Raw genomic sequence first — 9,541 nt, 5'->3', positions numbered from 1 at the left:
AAAGTCTCCCCCTAATAACACGCTCAAAGTATGTGAGATGAAATTTCATCATCTTTCCTCTAAGGAGCACTCTAATTGCACTTTCTCCAAGACATACTTACTTGTCCTTTTGGCAGTCCATGGTATATTCAGTGCTCTTTCCCAACATCACAACTCAAAGTCCATGATGCTTGTTTTATCATCTTATCATTGTCCAACTCTCAAAATTTATAGCATGCAATTAAAAAAAAAAATCTGGTTCAAATCAGGTACATCTTGGACTTTGAACTTATACAATTGTGCCATAGGTCTCTTTGGAGAAATCCTTGACAGCATATTTTCCCTATGTGTTATGGTTTTTGTCTTTTTATTTCTTGGCTGCCAGTACTAAGGATGGTGGTCGTGGGTCCAAATAAGAAGAAATCGATTCTGCCTAAATAGAAGTTGTTAGTGAGTAAGTATTTGGTGTTCACTATATCCTCCAGCTCTAATACAGTGGTCACACATTGTTTTTATAATTCATTCTGCTAAGAACACTGGGAGAGGCAAGTGGTATGCCAGTGAAAAAAGTAACAGACACATGGACTAAACAGATGGGTTACTCTGTCCTTAATGAGAAAGATATCAAGAACATCACACAGAAACGTTTTCCCTTGGGCCCTAATGCTGATCCTTCCTAAGCACATTCAGATCTTGGATAAGACTCTTTAAAAATTAGAGGACTGAAATAGAAATTTGGTGAAAATATTTGTCTCTTACAGCTCTTCCTCTGTGGTGTATACTTGATAGATTAGAACATAAAATATCAACTCTTGTATGGAAAAAAAAACCCCTAAAAATAGCTGAGTGTTCCCAGTTGCAAAAAGGTGGACTGAGCATATGTTTCATACTCTGTCCTCCCTTGATATCATGGAATAGAGGAATGGAATTACTGAGCCTAAAAGCCTCTAAAGAGTGGAGAAGGTAAAGGAGAGGAACCCTACATATCATACAATTCTAAAGGAAGGAAACACAACAAGAAATAGTGACAGAAAATAAGCTCAGATGAAGTAATGTGGTAATAACGACTCCTTCAGTAACCTTCTCTATCCCTGGTGGTCTGTGTAAACATGAAGAATAAAAGGCAAAAATGAGAAATTATACTGAAAATAAGATGGTTCATTGGAAGTCCAGACTTAGGGCAATTTTATTAGTCAGTCCCTTTTGCCTTCACTTCCTTTCATTCACTTTACTCTTTCCTTTACATAGAGGTCCCAGAAGTCAAGCATTTCCCCGGAGAGGCGGGGGGGGGGGGGGGGGGGGAATCAATCAGGTTTGGGGTTTTTTGTTGTTCTGGTTTTTTTGGTTTTTTTCCAAATTAAATAAATTAGGCAAAGATAACAAAAGATACTATGTGAGAACTGATTATGTTTGCCAGGTTTAGGTGGAAGCCTCTTGTTTAGAGTCAAGGAGGACCTAGTAGGTAGGCCTTGTATTTAAAAAGGTGGGTAGGCCCTGGTTCAGTGTCCAGTTTGGAGCCCTGTAAAGTGATTGTATTCTGCAAGGTTCCTTTGTTTTGGTGAGTGATTGTTTGATAGGTTTGGGGTTTTTTGTGTGTTGTTTTCTGGGTTTGGGTGGGGGGTTTTCTGTTGCTTTTTCTTCACAATTATGTGTGAGCTGACTGGATTTTCTGAGTTTAGCTAACAATGAGCTGTGGGTCGAAAGCAAGCCTCTCGTTTAAAGTCAACCAAGACCTTGTATTTTAAAAGCTCTTGGGTCCTCAGGCCTGCAGTCCTTAGGCCGGGTGTTAATTGTGTTTGGGAATGACCATTCTTCTAAGTAGTACAGCATGGGTCTGTCAATTTGCTATACTGAAGTATCTCAGGGTTGCTGTGATGCTGAATGCAGTGACACTGGTATGTCAAATGCTATAATGGTTATCCATACTATAGAGTGTTTGGTGGAGCTCCCAGATTGAGACAGTCTTGGAAGCAGGAAAGGCATCTACTTCCTAAACAATATGCCTCTGGAAACTCTATGAATGTAGAGAAATTATGATAGTTATAGAACAGGGTTCAGATCTTTTATTCATAGGTTCACTGTGAGGTGTTTTGTTCATAGGGTCGCTATGAGTTGTGCCTGATTCGATGACACTTAACAACAGCAAGATTATTTGCAGACTGGTTACAAAAGGCTCAAGACAACATAATTCAAATGCTTATCCTGCTTTTGAGTTCATAATTTCTAACAGCAACAACCCCATCGTGGTTCAGCTTCCCAGCTTCTCTGTGCCAGGTCCTCCAGAACCTGGACCTGTTAGGAGAATGGCACATGTGATGGCAGATAATGCAAGCCAGTTTTGCAGAAACTGGTGAGAAATAGGCCATGCTAAATGCAGCTGAATGCTTAGCCTACAGTATACACTTTCTCAGTCTAGAAAACTTCTCAGCCTCCAGTAGGCTTGGGCTAAGTCAACAAGTCACACAGCCACTCCTGTGTTGGCATCTTCATACTCACTCACAGTGTGGAAAGCACTGTCTTACATTGGTCCTTCAGATATTGATGGTTTGCAAGATCATGTGTCCATACTTAATGTAGCTAGAGACCATGCCCCAAGTGTGGCCTAGCAGAGTGGATAGAAAAGTTAATTTTTAAAGTAATTTACTGGCACCACACACATTATAAAGATACTTTCACATTAATATAGAAGTAGACAAATATTCTCAGTAGTTTGGTAATTTATCTGAAATATCTTGGGTTAGTTCTGATTTCACAAATAGTATAAAATTACCATATTAGAGAATGCATTTTTTTTCAATTTAACAATCCAGAATGAAATTAATTACCTGAATATGAAATAGATTCATAATTTTTTGAAATTTAATATGCCTATAATTGGAATTCACTTTTTAACATTTTCTAGTGTTAGTTGATATCAAAATAATGAAACAGAGTCACTGGTTAAATTTCACAAATGGTTTTTGCACACACTCAAGTAAGATGGTAATTTATCCTTCTTTTGCTTTATTTTTATCCATTGGTAGGTGGTAATTTGATACATATATATTACATAAAGAGCTAAAATTTAAATAATTAGAAGATTATTTAAATAACAAAGGAAGATGGAGGTAGAGGAGAGGAAAGAAGATGAAGACCCTCTATGAGGTAGGCTGGTTCAGTGACTGGGGTAATGGGGATAGGTATGTAGGAGACAGATTCACACAGCATAGAAAGAATTTAGAGCTGTTGTACATAAGGTCGCTATGAATCGCAGGCAACTCAGCAACACATAAAACCAACAAAGTTAGTGAACTCTGATGGTGTATAGGGAGGTACAGCATTAACTTAAATGTGACTCCTCTGTGGTACTTTGAATCCACCATTCGCTTCACAGGAAAGAGATGGGCAGTCTCCTTTAATTAATAGCTGTGGAAAACTAGTCTGAGTATTAACTATCAGTCTATTGTGACTCAATCACAATGAGTGAGGAAATGTGAGTAAACAAGATTATAAATTCCATTTAGTAGATCCTATTGGAAAAATAAAATTCCACTGTTAATAACTTGTAAGGAACTTAGGAAGGCAGATTCTAATCATCCTATAATAAAGCTATTTAAAAGCAGAACTTGGTAAGTAACAGTGGTGAATTACATTTCAGAAAAATGACTTCCTTAATAGATGATGATCATAGAACATTTAAAGGATTCAGCAAATGCTATGTGATGAAGAAATAATGAATAGAGGAAGCAATCTCCTTAATTTAGGAAGCTATTACTTTACCCTTCCAATCTGAGGAAGGGCATGATATCAAAGAGAAAATATAAACTTCATGAGTTGTTATGTTGCTGTGGTAGCACTAGACATGCCAACTATCACTAAGAAAATGTTAGGTACTAAAGATATGAGTATAAAACAGAAATCTTATGCTAATATCGGCTTAATTTTTATATAAGGGATACAGTAATGAGAAGTACAGAAGGCTAGTGAAGAAAGTAGTTTGAGGTACAAAATGCTCACTATATTGATAATATACAGATTCTTTGTATTGAATACGAATACACTGCAGCACTGTATTTACTTAAAAGTATTCAAATGTTGAGTTTTGCTTCCCAGATGCAAAACAGGCTGCTTTAAATGAAGAACAATGAGGTTATAAGAATCTTTTTCTTAATGATAATATGTGCTAGACGAAGTGCAGTTGAAAAGCAAAATATTTAAATGGCTAACATTTATGTGCAATCTACTGAGAAATAAACTGAAATTTTATTTCTAATTGAAGTCCCTTCTATAAAGGAAAATGTGGTTTCTGAAAGTGATACATTCTAGTTAATGTGATACTTGTTAAATAACCAAGACACCTTAGAGTTGAGTTATTTAACTTTCAGTATTTATATTCTCTCTACAAGTGAGCCAAGGAAAATAAGCTTTGGAAACATTGTGGAGATATATATACATATTTCTCTCTCTATAAAACCACAAATAATATAAAATATGCTGGAATATCATGCTGTTAATTTTTTATATTAGATATTATTATTTTTCATTCTTTAATTTCCTTTCCCCTTTTATAGCCAAAATCCATTTAAAATATACATTGAGTGGAATATGATTCACTATTTTCATACTTATTTGAGGTCTCAACTTTCTGACAGTCATGCTGATTCTGTACTATGTAATTTGAAACACAAAAATTGGACCAGTTTCTCATGATTATATTATTTTGAGTATCTGTAGAAATAAAAAAATTTGAATTATGGACAATCCTTTAGTTTTACTTTTTTTCTTTTATTTTCATTGACAGTAAATTTTTCTGAATAGTACAACCAAGATAGTATATTCATAGAAATAACAATAGAAGCTTGGTCATAAATGATAACAGTCATAGTAAAGAACTCCCTTGCCGACACATTCCACAAAGAGATAACAGCACAATAAATAATTTATCATTTATCACACAACAAAGTAAAACAGAATTTCAATAAAAATATTTTATAAATGTTCTTATACTAAAAAAATGAGATCATGCACTTGAGACAGAAAATAAAGGCAAAAATTTGAGAGAAAGATTAAAATAGAATAGTTTCAGGTGAAATCAGTTATATTTATTTTCATTTTCCTGTAAATGGAACATGACAACCCCATTAACACACTGTTACAAGATATAATGTTATCTATTTAACCCTTTCATGACCCAACTACTGTGTACTTTGACTTTTTTTGTTGATAATATGTGTTTCCCTTAATGGAAACATTATATCATTTTATCTTTTTGTAATTTTTGTAATTCTGTAATTTTTGGTGGGTAGTATGCTTTTAATGTTTTGATTTTTTGCCCCTTTGCCTTTTAATACAAGCCTACCCTTATTGTCCCAAGGGACAAGCATTATCCCATATACTATTCTCAGAGTTTCCTAAAGTCCACAAAAATCTTCACCATTTTTTACCTGTAAAAAATTCAGATAACTCATAAAATACCCTGTAAATCAGTAAATTATGGCATACACCTGCTCATTTCTTCAGTTTCAATCTGTTTTGCGGAACCGCTCCCAAACACTGCATGTACTGTTGCTAGAAAAGACATTTCTTAAGAAATGTAAGATGCAGAAAATATAAGTGGGCAATTGTTCATCACAAAGGTCATGAAAGGGCTACTAAATAAATTCCATTTTCTTTGAGCACCTTACACATTATAAAGATGGAATGAAATATACTCTTTACCTTGATTATAAATGGACAAGAATAGTTCAGGGGACATATTCTCAGAGAGAGGCCAGTGTAATGCCCTGAAATAGCAAAGAACCAGGAGTCAGGAAATATCAACTCCAGTCCTATTTTCATCATAGCCTGTGAAAAAAAGTGTATTTTAAAAAGTCATCTTATAAATGCCTTTCAAGGTACCTCTCGGTTGTGAAATAATATTTCACTACATGTGTCATTTTTGCTTGTAAGTCTAGAACTATCAAAGCAAGCAGAATAAAGAGAAATAATGATAATAAAAAAATAGTTTAACATTTTTAAAAGATGCTTATTTTTTAAAAAAGTATTTTTAAAAAATTGGATCACTTATTGGAACTAAAAAGTATATAATGCTTTAGTGGGGTTGTTCCTATAGAATCATATTTTCCCCCAACAAAACTAATCTAAGCAGTGCCTTTATACTTCGTGGTTGACTAACATACACGATTTAAACCGTGGCTATTTTCTATATGATTAGGAAAGACATGTCCGTCATGAGAGTAAAAAAATAAAATTTGTCTGTTAAATTACACATAAATATAAGGTACAAATGTATTTTTAAAATACAGATTAAAATAATCACACTTGCATTGTGTACATACGAAAATACAGTATTTAATATTCAATATACACAGACACATTTATGATAAATGCAACAATTTGGCAATGCCAGTTCTTTTGGACTTATTCTGTTCCCTGTTTCCACGTATATGGAAACCAAAATGATTCTCTACAATTTCCTAGCTCTGGCGGACATCTTGGAGCAGTTTGTTAATCTCAGCTACCAGCTCACTGGCATCCATGAGTTCATGCTTGCCGTCATTGAGGTGATTGAGCACATTGTCAAAATCATCTTCTTCATAGTTCTCAGGGATCTCCTCCATGGCCGGCAGCCACTTTGAAGAAGGCTGCACACTGGAGTGAGTTCCAAGGGGAGGCCCAGAGTTGCTCGTTGGGTTTTGAAAATGTGTACTGGCTGCCCAGGCAGCCACTCCCTGTGGGTAAGCCACGGTTTTGGCTGGCAAAGGCCCCTTGCGGCGTTCCAGCGAGTTGGACCGGTCCACCTCACCACACTCTGAGTAGGTCTCCAGGGAAGAGGGCAGGAGGCGCTGGAACACAGTGCTCATTTCTGAGAGCAGAGAAGAGGTGCTGGTATCTCCAGGATCCTCGTCGTTTGGGGAGTCCTTCCCAAAGGTAGAAAAACTCTTCTTCTTCTCACTGGAGTCAGCAGGCTGAGTGTCATCCTCCAGACTCTGGTGTGGATGCTGCTGCTGGGGTTGTGTTGGGAATTCCTCCCCCGGAATGAACATGTTGCTCCTATAATCAGATGACGGTGAAGGCAGAGGTGGCATCCAACACTGGTCGGAGTGTCCTAGGACTCTACACTCGTCTGTGCAAAGCCTCATAGCTGCTCAAGAAAAACAATGGGGCTTACTCAAAAGGCAGAAAAAATTACACAACTTCACCTTTTAAATGGGTAAATTGAGACTGTTTTAAACTACTGTCATGGTAATGATCTATTATGATACACATTACAAGGGAAACAATTTAAAGTCAATTAGGATATCATTATGCACCAGAATAAATGAATTCTACTGTTGTGTTTGTCCTCAGTTTTCATCAAATAAGGAAAGCTGTGATCAAGTTGTTTACTTCTCACAAATAGCATAATTGCTACTTAAGTAATATAAAGTAGTTCAAAATAATGAGATAAAAATAATGCAATAAAAACTTTGAAAATTTGAGCTGGGAGGTGAAATCTATAATTTGGCATTCCATCAAGTAACCCTTGAGTAATAGCTTTGAACAACTTTGAGTAAGTTTATCAATATCAGAGTCTATCTGACTTATGTTTTTGAGATTGGCGTTGCAAACACAATATCAGGTGATTACATTTAATAAAAGTCTTAAAGGTATCATACATTAGTTGATAACTTGTTATTAAAAAATGAATCGATAAGAAATCTCAATTACTATGTAATTGCCGTTTACTTTGGTAAGAGGTTGGAGCTTAAAAGTGAAATATATTTACATGCAGATACATGGAAAAGACATCAAACAAAGATTATAAAAAATAGACTACTTAATTTTTCCAGAAGTTATGATATTATATCTTATCTGGATCACCAAGAAAACAAATAGGGTTGTCTTGGAGAGGATGAAACCAAGTTTCTCATTGGAGGCTAGGATTTTGAAGCTCCACCTCACACACTTTGGGCACATGGCCAGGAGAAACTGATCATTGGAGAAGGACATCATCCTAAGAAGGGTAGAGGGACAGCACAGGAGAAGAAGACCCTGAATGAGATGGTTGACATGATAACTGGGGCAATGAGATTAAGTGTGTAGGAGTCAGTGAGACTGGTCAGGATAGGGCAAAGCTGTTTCAAAGCTGTTGTGCGTAAGGTTGCTATGAGTTACAGGTGATTCAACAGCACATAACAACAACATGATTATCTTATTTGAATGTGAATGAGACCACTCTCCCAGAAAATAATAGGTACAATGAGAACAAAAAGACCCTCAGAAAACAAGGAAAGGGCAAATCATCTCTTGATCTGCCAAATAAACTATGTAAGAAACAGGGAATATAAAATGAATCATTCATCTTTTTCTGTGAGAAGAAAATATCATCAATATCATGCTTTCCTTTTAGAGTTAATGATCTAAATTCAGAAAATACAAAGTGATTCTTTTAAATTTGAAGGCCATTGGATTGGTATAATTTAAATCAAAGACCTAATTCTCTATATCTGTCTAATAATGAAAGAGTTCTCTTCCGCCTATATTGCTGCCTAAATGAATGACCCTGTAGAACACCACCTTCATAGTCACAGAAAGCAAGCTGGCAGTAGTGTTTATTGTATATCCTCTACTTGGTAGGCTGTCTACACACAGGGGACGCTCATTAGACATATTCTAAATGAAAAGTGAATAAACCAATGTTGACTTTCAGAAAAAAATAAGTAATGGTTGTAGTTTAAAGATACAGAAATCATTGCCCTTTCTGGCTATATTCTAAGAGATAATTCTGTTCTTAGGTATCATCAGTTCTGAACTTCAATTTTAAACACAGGAAAAGATCATTTGAGAAAGAAAAAGAACAAATATGTTAGTGAAAAAAGAAAACAAAATTTTGATTTCTAGAATGACTAGGAAGGTGAAGAAAACGTGGGGAAGCAAAAATGAGCATTAATATCAATGCATGTGAGTCAATGTGGGATATGAGAATGAAAATCATTGCCTGATTCTGCTGTGAAGAAAGCTAAGCTGTCATGGTTAAGGACAAGAAGTTCCTCCTTTTACTTACTTTATTCTTTATTAGTTCTTGAAAATATTTACTAACTGTTCTTCAATATTTATGTAGATAAATCAGCAGAAATTAAATTTAACTAGAATAATTTAATAGCAATAAGGCCTTTTATTTTGGTTTGATTTAGGACTTTTTTAACAGTGAGAGAGAGCTATCAAAGTGGTAGTGGTAGTAATTTTTTTCTCCCCTAATTTCCTGGGACTCTTAAAATGAAAAAGCAGCCTAATTCTACAGCTTACTCATGCCCTGTTAGAAGGAAAGGGTAGAGACCTGATGACAACTCTTGGCAATCTTTTGTTTCCCCGGCCCCTGGCCTTTGAGTCTATGGTTTTAGGCTTTTGAAGAACTTATGTTACTGATTGCGTGATTAAATTTGTTTTCTTTTTATTGTTTAATGATAGGAAGAAATGATTAAAAGTGCACACATAGTGGCAGGAAACTGCACTGCAATCCCAGAGGTGCGCGGTTCAAATCCACCAGATGCTCTGCTGAAGAAGGAGGAACAATCGCCTCCTGTACCAGTCAGATCCAATT

The 9,541-nt window shown here is 35.7% G+C and overlaps 1 protein-coding gene across 2 annotated transcripts in view; it reads right to left on the bottom strand.

Annotated features, from left to right (window-relative positions):
• Positions 1-6,284: 6,284 nt before the first annotated feature.
• PCDH18 (protocadherin 18) overlaps positions 6,285-9,541 on the bottom strand; it is a 12,370-nt gene continuing 9,113 nt past the window's right edge. The window contains exon 4 of one of the 2 annotated variants that reach the window (XM_006902244.1): positions 6,285-7,102. In XM_006902244.1, the coding sequence (XP_006902306.1) occupies positions 6,435-7,102 (668 nt within the window). In that variant the 3' untranslated portion in view covers positions 6,285-6,434. The remainder of the gene's footprint in view (positions 7,103-9,541) is intronic. The other variant, XM_006902245.1, reaches the window with a different exon arrangement.

The sequence above is a fragment of the Elephantulus edwardii genome, unplaced genomic scaffold (assembly GCF_000299155.1).
Source record: "Elephantulus edwardii isolate Elephantulus edwardi_28Jun2011 unplaced genomic scaffold, EleEdw1.0 scaffold00385, whole genome shotgun sequence".
In the NCBI taxonomy this organism is placed as follows: domain Eukaryota; kingdom Metazoa; phylum Chordata; class Mammalia; order Macroscelidea; family Macroscelididae; genus Elephantulus; species Elephantulus edwardii.
The sequence above is the reverse complement of the archived record's forward strand: the minus strand, read 5'-3'. Positions and strand labels throughout refer to the sequence as shown.